The sequence below is a fragment of the Rhinoraja longicauda genome, chromosome 30 (assembly GCF_053455715.1).
Source record: "Rhinoraja longicauda isolate Sanriku21f chromosome 30, sRhiLon1.1, whole genome shotgun sequence".
Lineage (NCBI taxonomy): Eukaryota > Metazoa > Chordata > Chondrichthyes > Rajiformes > Arhynchobatidae > Rhinoraja > Rhinoraja longicauda.
Window position 1 is genome coordinate 22,070,170 of NC_135982.1, and position 16,795 is coordinate 22,086,964.

At 42.1% G+C, this 16,795-nt stretch overlaps 1 protein-coding gene across 6 annotated transcripts in view; it reads right to left on the reverse strand.

Annotated features, from left to right (window-relative positions):
- Positions 1-16,795, reverse strand: part of LOC144608148 (calmodulin-binding transcription activator 1-like) — an 863,868-nt gene that overhangs the window by 424,496 nt on the left and 422,577 nt on the right. For all 6 annotated transcript variants that reach the window (XM_078425569.1, XM_078425567.1, XM_078425568.1 and 3 more), the window contains exon 4: positions 5,562-5,697. In XM_078425569.1, coding sequence (XP_078281695.1) covers positions 5,562-5,697 — 136 coding nt within the window. The remainder of the gene's footprint in view (positions 1-5,561; positions 5,698-16,795) is intronic.

Here is a 16,795-nt window from a genome sequence, read left to right on the forward strand (position 1 = left end):
TATCCTTATGCAAATTTGATCTGCTAAGTGTTTCTCTGCGTTCACAAATTTATAAATTAATAACAGCTGGAATCCAGGTTGACCATTCACGTTAAAGAAATGTGAAAAATGTGGCTGGTAAACCAGCATGTGTGGTACAATGAAAGGTGTTTTATGAAGGAATGAATAAAAATTGTCACCAACAAACTAGGTTCAGGCCTATTATAAAAGCACCAAAAAAAACCTTATGAATAGGTAGGCATAATAAACTGAAATAGAGTCAGAGAGAGTCATAGAGCCATGCAGCATGGAAGAAGCCCTTTGGACCAACTGACCCACACCGGCCAGCGAGTCCCAGCTACACTAGGCCCACCTGCCTGCATTTGGCCCATATCCCTCCAAACCTGTCCTATCCGTGTACCTGTCTAATTGTTTCTTAAATGTTGGGATAGTCCCAGCCTCAACTACCTCCTCTGGCAGGTTCGTTCCATACACCCATCACCCTTTGTGTGAAAAAGGTACCCCCCCCCCCTAGATTAAACCTTATCCCCTTCGCAGTAAACCTATGTCCTCTGGTGCTCTCATGGTTTTATATGCTTCGATAAGATCGATGTTCTCATAAATCAGATTTCCGGGAAGCGTTATGATAAAACAACAGCGGGCGTCCAAACATATTCTGGTGACATTTGAACTGGTCATTTAGTGTTGTACTTTATTTAACCATGAGGTGGGCTGCTGGGTGCAAAAAGTGGAAAAACACCCAGGCCAGCTTGTTGGAATGACCTGGCATTGCAGCCATTAAATTGTTCCTGCAGCAAGGTGGCAGGCCTCGACTTTGACTCAAGGTGAGCAGCATGCAAATTATGAAGCCACACAATGAAATGCCCGTGGGCTTCACATCATGATGCTATTAGAACCATTTCTAACTATAACAACAGATGTTTCAGTCCAAACAGTAATAAATCACCGAGCCCCCTTCACTGTCCTTCCTGAGGCACAGGCCAAATATTCCAACCTTACGTAACCTCACATTACATTGTCTTTTTGTTTTATATACAAACTAGTTTTAGTTTGCAGGGGAGTTTCAAAATGTGCAAGAACATCTTTTCCCCATTAGTTACCAGGAGAACAAGTAGAAGATTTGTTAAAACGCATGAGTTGTTATGATCTGAAAGACACCACCTGAAAAAAGTCACCAAGCTGATTTCATAGTGACATTTGAACGCAAATTGGATAATAACTTAAGTTTTTCCAATCACAATGGGAAAACAGCAGGAAGAGTGGTACTAACTGGAGTGCACACCTCCAGATTCAGGGACTGTTTCTTCCCAGCAGTTATCAGGCAACTGAATCATCTTACCACAACCAGAGAGCAGTGCTGAACTACTATCTGCGTCATTGGTGACCCTCAGACTATCTTTGATTGGGCTTTGCTGGCTTTATCTTGCACTAAACGTTATTCACTTACCATGTATCTATACACTGAAAATCGCATGATTGTAATCATGTATTGTCTTTCTGCTGACTGGATAGAACGCAACAAAAGCTTTTCGCTGTACTTCGGTACACGTGTCAACAAACTAAACTAAACTAAACTAACCTAAACTAGACTATCTATTGGACAGCTCTTTCCAAGAGCTGGCAAAGGCATGATAGGGTGAATGTGAAGTATGATTCATTGAACTAGACAAAGAACAAAATATGCTCTTGAGCAAGACATTTCAGAAGATGTATGGTTGTGTCGACTCATAAATGAAGCATTGCTTTTATTAAATAGGAACGCACATAATGCATTCCAGGGCCCCATTCATAACAGATAACTACGAGAAGGAAAAAACACAAAACGCGGGACAAGCAGCATGTCTGGAGAGAAGGAATGGGTGACGTTTTGGGTCAAGACCCTTCTTCAGATACGAGATATTTGTTTTCAGCATTTGGTTGGATTGTAACACTGATCTAAATTCACAGATTGGGTCTGTTCCTACCGAGAACCCTCAATGCTAAGAGAGGCATGTTGGACGGAGCCATTTTCAAATTTAACCTTTTCTAAAATGAGCGTACAATCTCGGCAACAAGAAGTGTGAATGATTCTACATTTAAAAGTAATTTCCTGTCCATTCAGGACAACTTTAACACTCAAAGTTAATGAATAAAATCTACGGTTTAATTAGGAGAGTAAGTGCTCCCTGGGTATCATGTTCTGTACTCTGATGCCAAAACAGATAATGATGGCATTATGTCGACTGTTAGCATTTCCACTGTTCTGACTCCTATCGTCAGCACTCCCATAGAATAGCTTCCATAGTCTTAACTTCCGAACAGTTTGAATTAAACCAAACAAGTTGGTATCCGACTCATGGCCTCCAGGTTACCGGCTAAAGAGAAGACTATTTACTCAGGCTCCATTACCTTTTCATGATAATCTGATCCATATTACACAGTACCAGGATATGGAGGATGGCTGACGACAAAATTAGACTTGGCTAGATGTCTCCCGTATTTATGCAATGATTCTACACTCTGTACACTTGTTTCAAAAGTGGACTTAAAGGGATGATAAACATGGAGTTCAATCTGATGGTAAAATCAGGCAAACTTCGTAAAGGCCTTGATGTTGACTTGAAGTTCCCAGTGCGACATGATGCGGGTTCCTGCATCAGGCAGTACTTTTCAAGTCTTTGGGACATGGGGACTATTTTGCAGCCTTTGCATTTCAATGCCAGATGTGTACTTACCAGCTCAGAGTAGGTTCTCTGCCCATGTAAGTCCAATAAACATATTGTTAATTATTAATTAAATTACAAGTACCAAGATTTTTCATAATGCTGCTCAAATGTGTTTTGGAATGCATTCCCACAAGCAGTTTTCTCTAATGCAGTGAGATGATATAATTAACTTTAAATTGTTGAATAAACTTACTTTCTTTAAATTAAAACTGCCTGTAGCTATTATGTTGGAAGTGAGAGCGTGCCAATTTGCTGCTGACAAAAAATTATAAATTCACCCCATTTTCCAGTCCTCCTACAAATTCCCAGTACTTTTGTTCACTGTCACGATATCACAATTGGGCGGCACGGTGGCGCAGCGGTAGAGTTGCTACCTTACAGTGCCAGAGACCCGGGTTCGATACTGACTAAGGATGCTTGTCTATATGGAGATTGTTTGTTCTCCCCGTGACCTGCATGGATTTTCTCTGGGATCTCCGGTTTCATCCACACTCCAGACGTACAGGTTTGTAGGTTAATTAGCTTGGTGTAATTGTAAATTGTCCTTAATTTGTTCAGGACAGTGTTAGTGTGCGGGGAATGCTGGTCACCGCAGACTCAGTGGGCCAAAGGGCCTGTTCCCATGCTTGTATCTCTAAACTAAACTAAACTAAATTAAAACTCAGATTATATGCAGGTGATTGATGTTTGGATCATGACTACTCTTGTATTTCTTGAACCAGCCAACTCTCACAGAAACACATAATTTATGTGTGTTACCATCTCTTTGGTGTTACCCAAGTAGCCCACCTTCATGTGCATAGAGTCATCAATGTCGGAGGCACGGCCATCAAGCCCAATCTTGCCTTCAGCTATTTTCACACAGAAACTCTTTAATATGGATCAGTGCACCGTCAATAGGAGACAGCGTCTTGGTTTATTTTCTCTGCTTTAACTGATAAACAGGCCAGGTTTATAAACTGACAGCTTTGGCTGTAATCAAAAAGTTCAGTGCCAAATGAGGATCCCACCTGGTTTTGCCCATTTCGCTATCTACTGCGGCATTTGCAGGCGATAGGGTCCTCTGCTTAACCTTTGAGTCTGCATTCACCAAAAGCATTCTTGTTAGCAGGATCAGCGTGAGATAAAGAAAATAAAAAAGCTTCAGATAAAAACAGAAGACTGTGTGTGGCATTCTCACCGCGCAAAGAAGATCTGAGAGTAGTTCAGTGTAAAGTAAAATGTGTTCTCAGTTCCAATGATCGATACTTTACTGGGATGCATTGTACTGAAGTGGAAGGTCACTGGTTTGGGCTCCACCCTTGGCTCAGCTCCTGATCTGAGACAGGATGTTAGTGCAAGCCCATGAAAGAGACCATTGCCACCACCTAAGCAACAGGCTTTAAGAATGAACGCTGCAAAATGTGTCTGGAATCACACTCTGGCCATGCCAGGCATTATACATCAAAGAGTCAGATTCCTTTCCCTGACATGACATCCCATTATTAAGGCCATTGTTTTCCAGGACCGATCCTTAAATTGCCAAATTCATTACATTTAATCTAACAATGTGATATGGTGTGGTTTCAGATCAAGACCTCTACACTGCAAATCTGGCACTATTAGCATTACACTTGGCACAAGGATCAGTCAAGAAGTCAGTTTAGGCCAGTGATCTTGGGGATAATAGATGAATAGGATGTGCTGCGGTTCCAGACGACCAAACAGTAAACACATTGGCACAGCTCAATAATGGCACTGTCTGCTGCCCGCTCAATAGAGTTCAACAACTAGAAAACCTAATCATATGATCAAACTACGCTGGGAATGAAAACTCTGAGCAATAAAGTCAGGCAACAGCCTTACACAAAGGAAACAAAGATAACTCAGCCAGGAACTAACACCTGTAACCTTCCTAATGACTGTGGCTCACTCTCAACTTCACAACACTATTAGAGTTTGGAACTCATTCCCTGAAGTACTTTACCTGCTGCTTCTAAAAATGCTGAAGATATTTTGAGGCGATGTTTCGTCTGATTATATCTTATGTCCACCAATCCCATCAGATGAACTAGAGTGTCATGAGGGTTTGGCTGGAATGATGTATTATTGATATCCATTAACAGTTTGTCAGGATGCCCAAAATCAGGTTACTGGCTTGTTCTCCCACCTCAAGACAGTGGAGACCAGACGAGGGCAGTAAAAGGAAATGGCTAAAAGCTATAAATGTCAAATGCTTTTAAAAAATAATTCCCATAATTTGTTTGTTGCACTAAAACCTGGATAGAGTGGGTGTGGAGAGGATGCTTACACTTGTGGGAGAGTCTAGGACCAGAGGTCATCGCCTCAGAACTAAGGGATGTTTCTTTAGGAGGGAGATGAGGAGGAATTTCTTTAGTCAGAGGGTGATGAATCTGTGGAATTCATTGCCACAGAAGGCAGTGGCGGCCACGTCAATGGATATTTTCAAGGAAGGGATAGATGGATTCTTGATTAGTACGAGTGTCAGAGGTTATGGGGAGAAGGCAGGAGAATGGGGTTAAGAGGGAAAGAAAGATCAGCCATGATTGAATAGTGGAGTAGACTTGATGGGCCGAATGGCCTAATTCTGCTCCTATCACTTATGAACGCTGAACTTATGAAATTATGGCTCTTGAATATGAGATAGTACCAAGTGACTCAGGTTTGATAAGTAATGTATTTGCTTTTTTTCCCCCTCTGCCCACAAAAAGAAGTAAAAATTGTGAGGCTCATCAGAGGAGGCAGCTCACCCACACTCTCAATATTCTTTTAAGGCAACTACAATTTTCCAGCTGTACTGTTACTATAAAATATACAAAGTGAACTCAAGAGTGTTGCTGTGTTGTTTCTCCTTACCTCCACACCCTGCACCTTAAGCTTCATGTGATCCTCCCGCGTAGTTTTCCCATCTTTCCGTTTCTTCCAGCAGTAGCCATCTTTTCTGTATTTCACCTTCTTTCTGTTGTATAAGATCATGGAGCCATTTTGGGGCCTGCAATATTTCAATGAGGAAACAAGATCGGAAATGAGAACACGAGATTCTGATCAAATGGTTAACTATTCAAACCCCATTCAAAAAAAAACTATCACATTTTGATCTTTAGGAGAAATACTCCTGTTGTATTTGGAGTGTGATCATTTTTAATCTATGTTATAGCTTTTCTCATCAACCTTATTGCCCGATGGATTTGGCTCCATATGATAATGATTCTGAACTTTACACTTATCATTAAACGTCTCTCCAGAGCGTCTGCTCTTCGTGAATGAAAGGCTTGAATTTTATAAATAGAATTTATGAGAAAGATTCATGGACAGTGCATTGAAAATGTAGAGAATCCCACAATCTGGTTGACTTCTTCCCAGGAGTAACGGGGCTAATCAAACTAAGGCAAACTCAATTGGCATGATCTGGGAATTGCAACAATGTTCTCTTTACATGGGATGGGCAACGTCCACACATTTATTCTCTGAGGTACAGCACATGACATTGTTCAAACATAATACAGTTTCTCAACTTTAATTCTCTCGAGCACCAAATCAAATTCCAACATTCCTCGTACTTTTATCCAATATCAGTGAACTGCTTTTATCCAATATCAGTGTTTCAATTGTTTTATTCATTTACTGAATTTTGGGTCTTTGGGAAAGTGGCTCTGATCAACTTCCTTCAACTATTGCAGTCGTTCCAGTGAAGGTAAATTCACAGAGTTGCTGAGTAGATAATCCCAGCGTGTTGGCCCGAGCAGAATGAAGAAATGGTCATATATATTTCCAGGTCAGAATAATGTGCGACTTGATGTGGAATGTTCAGGTGGTGGTTTACCCATGCATCTGGCTTCTTTGGCCTTCTTGGTGGTAAAGGTCATAGGTTTTGGAGTTACCATTGGGAGTTGCCTGGGTGAATAACTGCATTTTGTGGATCACACATACCACAGCCACAGAATGGCAGCAGTTGTACTGAATGTTTAGAGTGATCAATGAGCTGCTCGATGTTGGCAAGCTTCATGAATGTTGTTGGGGCAAAATCATTCAGGCAATTTGCAGGGAATGGAAGGATATGGATCACCTGCAGACAGATCAGATCAGTTCAGCTAAGGCATCATGTTCGGCACAAACATTGTGGGCCGAAGGGCCCATTCCTGTGCTGTACCGTTCTATGTTTCATGTAATTTGCTTGTCTTAAAACCACGATAAATTGTGGCCATCCAAAACTCCACTATTTGTATCCCAAATTGCATCATGACCCAGGCAGAAACTGACTTCTTGTCTGACACTCCAATTTTTAAAATGCCATTCTTGTTTACAAATCTTTTTTTATTAATAATGAAATATTTATCTGAAGAAAGGGTCTCGACCCAAAACGTCACCCATCCCTTCTCTCCCGAGATGCTGTCTGACCCGCTGAGTTACTCTAGCAGTTTGTGTCTACCTTCTTTCATTATTCAGCTCTCTTCCCCGTCAACTCTACAATTTTGGGCTCGTACTCATCCCTAATTTTAATCACTCTGTCACTGTCGGTCATGCCTTCAGGCCCCAAGCTCCAGAAAACTTCTTGCAACATGCAAGATGCTCCGTCGTATCTGTTCCTTTGACCAAACATTTGCTCATCATTCCCAAAATCTGCTCACATGTCTCAAATGTCAAGTTTTGTTTCAATCATCGTGGGACACTTTAAAGATGCAAAATAAATGCAAGCTGTTGATGTTGTTGAGCACACTTCACCACTCTGCGTTCTGCTTCTTTGTCTCAGCTTTCTCTAAGGTCTTTCTGCTTTCTGGTTGCATCTGATGTTTTGCATATTTATCCCCTTCAGACAGGCTGGGATCAAAGAGCCTCCCAACACAATTGGACGAGGGTTGTCTTTCTGATCATCTACATAATGCTAATGCAATTGTGTTAGTCTCTGAAAAATAAGTTATGTTTAGCAACTTTTGTCAAAGTGCCTTTCTTTTTATATTAGAATCAGAAAGCATTGCCTGCTAAGCTATTGTGATATTCTAATATGGTTTTAGAGATGCAGCGAGGAAACAGGCCCTTCGGGCCACCGAGTCCACACCGATCAGCGATCCCTGTACATTAATATTACCCTACACACACGAGGGACATTTTTACATTTACACCAAGCCAATTAACCTACAAACCTGTATGTCTTGGAGTGTGGCAGGAAACCAAAGTATCGGAGACAACCCACGCAGGTCACAGGAAGAACGTACAAACTCCATACAGACAAGCACCCGTAGTCAGGAGCGAACCCGGGTCTCTGGTGCTGTAAGGCAGAAGCTCTACCGCTACGCCACTGTGCCGCAATGTACTTACACTTAGGAACACAGAGTTTGTGAGAACGGAATAATGTACTTTACTGGCTGATTTTGTTTTCTTCTGTACAGATTTATGTCAAAATAAACAGATTTTGATTTTTTTTGCCCAAACTTTCTGTTCTTGTGTCACTTTCTGATGAGGGGAAAGATAAAGGACTATACGCAAATATGCGTAAGACAAATGCTCCAAAACTCCAAAAAACAATGTGACGAGTAATTTCATGCATAAGGCAGATAGAAAAATATTGCCCTTTTTAATCATTTGTTACAGCTACAGCTCAGCAAGCTGGCTGCTTTCTTATCTCTTAGCCAGCTCCTGAGAACATAGCAGCCTTAATTCCCAGAACATGCAGCAAGATTCGGTGGACTGCATTCTGATAAAATCTTATGCAAGCAGAGTAAGCGGGAATACAATTAACTCTGGTTATTTATGTCCTCACAGGGTCTCATGCCCTTATATGAGGCATTGACCGAACTACATGATCTCCCGGTTGCAAAACACTTTAACTCCCCCTCCCATTCCCACACTGACCTTTTTGTCCTGGGCCTCCTCCACTGTCAGAGTGAGGCCCAATGCAAATTGGAGGAACAGCACCTAATACTTCACTTGGGCAGCTTACAAACCAGCGGTATGACTTTAGATTTCTCTAACTTCAAGTAACCCTTGCATTCCCTCTCTCGCCATCCGTCTCCCATCCATGTTCTCTGACCAGTCTCCACCTGATTAAATTTAATCTTTATATGCCTCGTTGTCAACTTCCCCTAGCAATGTCCCCTTTAATTTCTCATTTTCACACCTTTCCCTTCCATATCTCTGTCTCCCTCTCCCCTGAGTCTCAGTCTGAAGAAGGGTCTCGACCCGAAACGTCACCGATTCCTTCTATCCAGAGATGCTGCTTGTCCTGCTGAGTTACTCCAGCATTTTGTGTCTATCTTGAGCATGAATAGAATCTGGCTTGAACGTGATCAACATTAAATGGGAGGAAACCAAAGTATAACTATCCTGCTGACAATTGTTTCCACCCAATACAAGAAGATAGGTTTTAACAAGATTACTCTTTCTGCAAAAACCTTCGAGTTCCTTTGCTTATGTAAAAGACATGAATGTAAAATTCACGACTGAAAGATTAAAGAGTGTGACTTTTTATAAACCTCTGTCGTTAAATAGGACATTTACCAACATTGAACGTCTTGTTGTACTGACAGATTTCTGAAGAATGGAAAGACAATTTTCACGTGGCCCATTAATTCCATATTTTAATTTTTTGTTGCAGCTAAAATTCATCAAGTAGGCTGTCACGGCGCCTGAAAAACAGCCTGGCTGGAGTTCCAAATAGATAACACAGCAAGTTCTGATAAAAAACATTTGCAAAGCAAGGAAAGGAGAAAACAATCAAACTGCTCTATGTTCTTAAAGGGCCACATCAACAGACATAATGGATAGACACAAAATGCTGGAGTAACTCAGTGGGACCGGCAAAATCTCTGGAGAGAAGGAGCGGGTGACGTTTCAGGTCGAGACCCTTCTTCAGACAGTAGAATGCTGGTTACTCCAGCATTTTGTGTCTATCTTCAGTGTAAACCAGCATCTGCAGTTCCTTCCTACATTTAACAGACATAAATTTGGATCTCATCAAAGCTCTTTCATTGTCTTGATGCATCATTTTATTTCAATGTCCATCAATGTTGTGCCCTGAGGTGAAACATCTTCTAATTATCTTACCATGTTGGTATTGGGATGTTTGAAGGGATAAGATATTTTAACATCAATTCATAGGCATTAGGCAATCTAACCCACGTGGTTACAAAGATCCCTCAGATTCTAATCCAACCTCAATTGCAAAGAACAATATCAACGAGGGGGCCCCGATGATGGGGTTGCTCAGCCAAGTTCTGAATGGATAGCAGGGAAATACATAAAAGTATCACAAGGAAGAGATCATGATGAGAGATGAACCCAATTGACTTGTTTGATGAAGTAACAGAGAAAGTTGATGAGGTAAATGCAGGTGATGTATTATACTTTCAAAAGGTATTTGATAAAGTGCTGTATTGCAGGCTTGTCATTGATTGAATCCTACGGAATAAAAAGAGGCAGTGGCAACCTGGAGAGAAAAGTGAGTCAGTAACAAGACACAGACAGCAGAAGAGAACTTCTGTTTTTTCAGTCTGGAGAGATGTTCTCCAGGGAGTTGCTACTGGGACTGTGGCTTTTCTAAATATATATTTATGACTGAAATTTGGGTACATGTGGCACGATTTAAAATCTCCAGGCAACAATCTGCAGCATTAGTGTACTGTGGGATATTAATATTCTTCAAAAAGAGATAGACAGGCAGATGGAATGGATGGATAGAAGAGAGATGAAACTTAACACAAAAATATCTAAAGTGGTACATTTCAGAAGGAAAAACAAAGAGGAGTAAGATAAACTACAGAGCACAATTCTAAAACGAATATTGGAACAGAAAATGTTTGGGAGAACGTGCATAATTCCTTGAAAGTTGTCGGCCCACCAAATTGAAAGAGTTGTCAGAAAAGCATGAAGGATCCTGAACTAAATAGATGGAGGCACAAGGGACAAGAATAAGGAATTCATGAATTCACTCCATAACTGGAGTGTTGTATCCAAATATGCACCACACACCTCAGGGAAAATATAGCATTGGACAAGTTGGAGAAGAGACTTGTGAAAATAATTTCAAGGTGAACGACTTTACTTACAAAGACAGATTAAAGAAGTTGGGATTGTTCTCCTTTGAACAGAAGAGTTTGATGGGGAACTCATGGAGATATTTATTCCTTGGTGTGCAGGAAGCTAAATGTGATCTTACAGAAAAGTATTAAATCATGAGGGGAATTAGCCCCATAGCAGAAGCGTCCACGTCGCGGGGCTGGAAACTGGAAGTGTCCTGAGCTAATTCTGCTACCACCACCATCTATTGTACAAGTGATGGCTCCCACTGATTGCCACCGGAGGCTTGTGTCCTTTTCAGGACGGACGAAGACAGCGATGTAACATTTGAAACACAGATGATGGACACGAAAGAAGATGAGGGGAATTGATAGGGTGAATGCACAAGGTGGGGGAATCAGGAACCAGAGGACATGGGTTTAAGGTGAGGGGAGAAAGATATAATAGGAACTTGAGGGGCAACTTTTTCACTCTCAGGGTGATGGGTATGTGGAATGAGTTGCCAGTGGAGGTAGTTGAGGCAGGTACAATGACAACATTTAAAAGACACTTGGACAGGTACATGGAAAGGAAAGATGAAGAGGGATATGGACCAAATGTGGGCAAATGGGACTAGCTTAGATGGGCCATCTTTGACAGCATGGATGAGTTGAGCCGAAGGGCCTGTTCCCGTGCTGTATGACTTGACTATATTTAGGGATACAGCTGGGAAGGGGAAGGTGAAGGTCCGATCAGAGGTTAATGAAGGCAAATTCAATCATGATGTCCAAAGGGAAATTAGATGAATATTAAAAAGCTGAAAGAATGCGGGGTTATAGGGAGAAGATGGGGGATGGGACTAACTGTATTACTCTTTAATATTACTCTTTAAATCAACAGCATTGTTGTTGTTGTTGTTGTTGTTTAAATTAATTAAATTATTGCATCATATGGGAGGCGCATTCCCAATCTCGTTGTACCCCTGTACAATGACAATAAAGATATATTGTATTGTATTGTATTGTATGTGCCAAATGGCCTCTTCTTGTGCTTTAAGCTTTCTCTGTTCGATAAAATGTTTTGTAAACAAATGGTCTATTTCTACGTTGATAACAGGGGGGAAGATGGAGAATTAAAGGGAAATACAACCAATGGCGAGAGCGCTATTAAAGGGAAATCAGACATCACCACTGCTTAACATTTGAGTGCATATCGTGCATTGTTTCAGATGATTGTCAGAATGGGTTTATTTTTCCACTTATTTTCTTTGTTTAGATAATTTCCATTAAAAAACAACCACCAAGAATTGCTCAGTCGTGAAGATTTTACCAAGTACCCGATTCCACAAAATTCACACTTATTGTTTTTTAAGGGATCTCATGCTTTATCATTTACCACATTGTTAAATTCGACAGCTAAAAATTAATATTAATGTACTATATATGAGGTTCCTCTATATCTTGCTTGACAAACTATTTGTGGCTGCACAGGGTCCAATTGAGTCTTATTTCCATTTGCCTGATTACATACTTGCCTTCATTAGCTGACGCATAAAATATAAGAGCGAGGCTCATTATTGTTACATGTCGCGAGGTACAGTCAACAGCTTTGTTTTGCTTGCTGTCTAAACTGATCAGATATATAAATGCAATCAAGTCAAACTCAAGTACAGTGGATAGAACAAAAGAGAAAATACTGAGTGCAGATGAGCGTTCTAAGCATTGCAGCGCATAGAAACATAGAAAACAGAAAATAGGTGCAGGAGTAGGCCATTCGGCCCTTGGAGCCTGCACCGCCATTCAATATGATCATGACTGATCATCCAACTCAGTATCCCGTACCTGCCTTCTCTCCATACCCCCTGATCCCTTTAGCTACAAGGGCCACATCTAACTCCCTCTTAAATATAGCCAATGAACTGGCCTCAACTTGCATTGTAGTGCATTAGTTCCATAGACAAAGTCCAATGTCCTCAATAGGGAGGAGGTGCATTAGACAGGGCCCTAGCTTATGGGAAGACCTTTCAGAAGCCTGATAACAGTTGGAAACAAGCTGTTCCTGAGTCTGGTTGTACATTGAAGCTGTCAAGCTTCTGTAGCTTCTGCCGGATGACGGGAGCAGGGAGAAGGGGTGAAATAACTTTTTTATTATGTTGGCTGCTTTTCAATAGACAATAGACAATAGACAATAGGTGCAGGAGGAGGCCATTCGGCCCTTTGAGCCAGCACCGCCATTCAATGTGATCATGGCTGATCATTCTCAATCAGTACCCCGTTCCTGCCTTCTTCCCATACCCCCTCACTCCGCTATCCTTAAGAGCTCTATCTAGCTCTCCCTTGAATGCATTCAGAGAATTGGCCTCCACTGCCTTCTGAGGCAGAGAATTCCACAGATTTACAACTCTCTGACTGAAAAAGTTTTTCCGCATCTCAGTTCTAAATGGCCTACCCCTTATTCTTATCCTTGTTCTGGACTTCCCCAACATTGGGAACATGTTTCCTGCCTCTAACGTGTCCAACCCCTTAATAATCTTATAATAATAATAATAATGCATTTTATTTATATAGCGCTTTTCATATACTCAAAGACGCTTTACAGAGATTTTGAGAACATAGGGAAATGAATAAATAGATAAATAAGTAAATAAATAAATGAACAGAGAAAGGAGACAGAAGGTGAGGTGACCTTCAGTGGTTGAAGGCAGTACTGAACAGGTGAGACTTCAGTGATGTTTTGAATGTGGTGAGTGTGGAGGAGTCTCTAACGGTTTGGGGTAGTGAGTTCCATAGGGTGGGAGCAGCGATGGAGAAAGCCCTGTCCCCCCAGGATCTGAGTTTGGTCCGGATGTGGGGGGATAGGAGATTGGCAGCGGCAGAGCGGAGGGTGCAGGTGGGAGTGTGCCTGTGGAGGAGGTCGGTCAGGTAGGATGGGGCCAGGTTATGGAGGGCTTTGTATGTTATGAGGAGGATTCTGTACTGGATTCTCTGGGGGATGGGGAGCCAGTGGAGTTTATAAAGGACGGGGATCTTATACGTTTCGATAAGATCTCCTCTCATCCTTCTAAATTCCAGTGTATACAAGCCTAGTCGCTCCAGTCTTTCAACATATGACAGTCCTGCCATTCCGGGAATTAACCTAGTAAACCTACGCTGCACGGCCTCAAAAGCAAGAGGCAGCGTGAAGTAGATGGAGTCAATGGTGGGAAGTCTGGTCTGTGTGATGTATTGGGCTACATCTACAACTCATTATGCAATTTGTTGCAGTCTTGGGTGGAGCTGTTCCCACATTAAGCTGTGGTGCAACCTGACTGTACATTTTCTATGGTGCATCAGTAGAGGTTTGTAAGAGTAACTGGAGACATGCTGAATTTCCTCAGTCTCCTCGGGAAGTACAGGTGTTGGTGTGCCTTCTCGGCTGTCGTATCAATGTGGTTGGTCCACGACTAATCATTGGTAATATTAATGCCAAGGAATTTGAAGCACTCAACCATTTCCACTTCCGCACCATTTACACTGAATGGGGCAAGTACTCCACCATGCTTCCGGAAGCCAATAACTAGCTCCTTTGTCTTGTTGACATTGAGGAAGCAGTTATTGTCCCACCATGTCACTAAGTTCTCTATCTCCTCCATGCACTCTGTCTGGTCACTGCTCATGATGTGGCTCACCACATTGTGTCATCTGCAAACTTGTAGATGGAGTTAGAGCTGGATTTGGCCGTACAGCTGTGAATGTATAGGAAGTTTAGTAGGGGACTGATGACGCATTTTGCAGGGCACTGGCGTTGAGAATTATTGCGGAGGAGATGTTGTCACCTATCCTCACTGATGTTTGTTTAGACGTGCAGCATGGAAACAGGCCCTCTGGCCCACTGAGTCCACGCTGACCACTGATCACCAATTCACATTGATTCTCTCTTGTCCCACTTTCTCATCAACTCCCTACACAATAGGGGTAATTTTATAGAGGTCATTCAATCTACAAACTCACTCATCTTTGGGACGTGAGAGGAAACCAGAGCACACGGCAGAAACCCATGTGGCCACAGGGAGAACATGCAAACAGACGGGTCAGATTGAAAAGAAGAATTAAAGTGGCAGACAATTAACAACTCAGGGTCACCCTTGCACAGTGCACTAACAAAGCTCGGAGTAAACTCCAGGATCAGCTCAGCCTCAGCTCAGGATCAAACCCAGGTTTTTGGTGCTGTGAGGCAGCAGCTCTATTTTGTGGTCTGTGGGTTAGTAAGTCAAGGATCCAATGACATGTGGGGAAACTGATTCCTACGTCCTGGAGTTTATGGTGCAGCTTTCTCAAATGCAGATTAGGTCACAGCTGGAGTACTATATGCAATTCCGGTCACCACAGTGTAGGAAGGTTGTCATTGCACAGGGTGTAGAGGAAAGTTATCAGTTTGTTGCCTACGATGGAGATTTTCAGTTATGAGGAGAGACTGGATAGGTGCTAGACTCAGTGGTGGTGGTACCAGCTGTGAAAGGATGGCAAAAAGCTTGTTAACTGTAAACAGAGAACGAACAAGAACTAAATCAATGTTGGTACAGCGGTACAAAGCATCGCAGATGCTGGAAGTCTGAAAATAAAAATAGAGGACACTAGAAATAATCAGTAACTCAAGCAGCGACGTGGAGAGTTCTGACTCTGATTGACGATCTTTTATTAGGATTGGCCAGTTCTGATACAAACAGGCTGGTTGTCGGAAATTCTTGAATTCAGAGCCAAAAGGAGCCAAGTCGGAAGATGCTGATCCTGGAGTTTATTCCGAGCTTTGTTAGTGCAGTGTGCAAGGGTGACCCTGAGTTTTTAATTGTCTGCCACTTTAATTCTTCTTTTCAATCTGACCTGTCTCTGGGCTTCTCAAGAAGCCCAATGCAAACTCCCTTCCTGGAAATATATCTCATGCTAGGCGATAAGAGCAATACGGCACACAATACTCCAGGCCCTGTCTCACCAAGGCCATTTTATAATTGCAATAAAACATCATTACTTCTGCATTCAAGCCATTTCATAATAAAAGCTAACATGGCAATTTCTTCCTAAATGCTCGCTGTTCTTCACTTGTGCATAAAGTCGCCCAGGTTAACTTTGAACACCATCATTGTTCAATTTTGTCATCATTCAAAAATAGTCCTTTTCTTTTTTCCACATCAAAGTGGAGGGCCATTTTTTTGACGTTATATTTCTTCTGGTTTGTTCTTGTCACTTAGCTCCTCTTAATCTCCTTGATGGCTTTTTACATACTCAACCCTTCCCTTGATTTTGGACCATCCTCAAACTTGACAATTTAAACTACCAACCTGCACATTTGGGGATGTGGGAGGAAACTGGTTGCGGAGAAGAATCCCATGCAGTTTTTTAAACATTTCGTTTGGAGATACAGCACGGAAACAGGCCCTTCAGCTCACCGAGTCTGCGCCGACCAGCGATCTCTGCACATTATCACTATCCTACACACACCAGGGACAATTTACATTTATATCAAGCCAATTAACCTTCAAACCTGTACGTCTTTGGAGTGTGGGAGGAAACCGGAGATCGCTGAGAAAATCTAAGCAGGTCACGGGGAGAACGTACAAACTCCGTTCAGACAAGCACCCATAGACAGGATCGAATCTGGGTCTCTGGCGCTGTAAGGCAGCAACTCTACCGCTGTGCCACTAGTTACAGGGAGAACATGTAAACTCCACCAGGACAGCATCTGTAGTCAGGAATGAAGCCAGGTTTTGAGACGCGGTGGCTATACCAGCTGTGCCACTGTGCTGCCCAAACATATTATTTCCCTTTACAAAATCCACACTGTCTCTACCCAATCTCCTCATCTTTCCAGATACAGTATTCTGTCCTTTCTTCCTTTAAAGATTCCAGCATTTCTCTCAAGTGGGTTATAAAGACAGTGGTCTTGTTTTCTCTTCCCCCCCCACTTTCTTAAACAGAGATCATACCAGTTACCTTTCTTCTCTTCTCTCCTCTTTCTCTCCATTCCTTCTCTCCCGCTGAGTTACTCCAGCATTTTGTGTCTACCTTCATACCAGTTCCCCGCAAGTCTGTGGGAAACTTTCCAAAAACTGCGTCATTTTATAA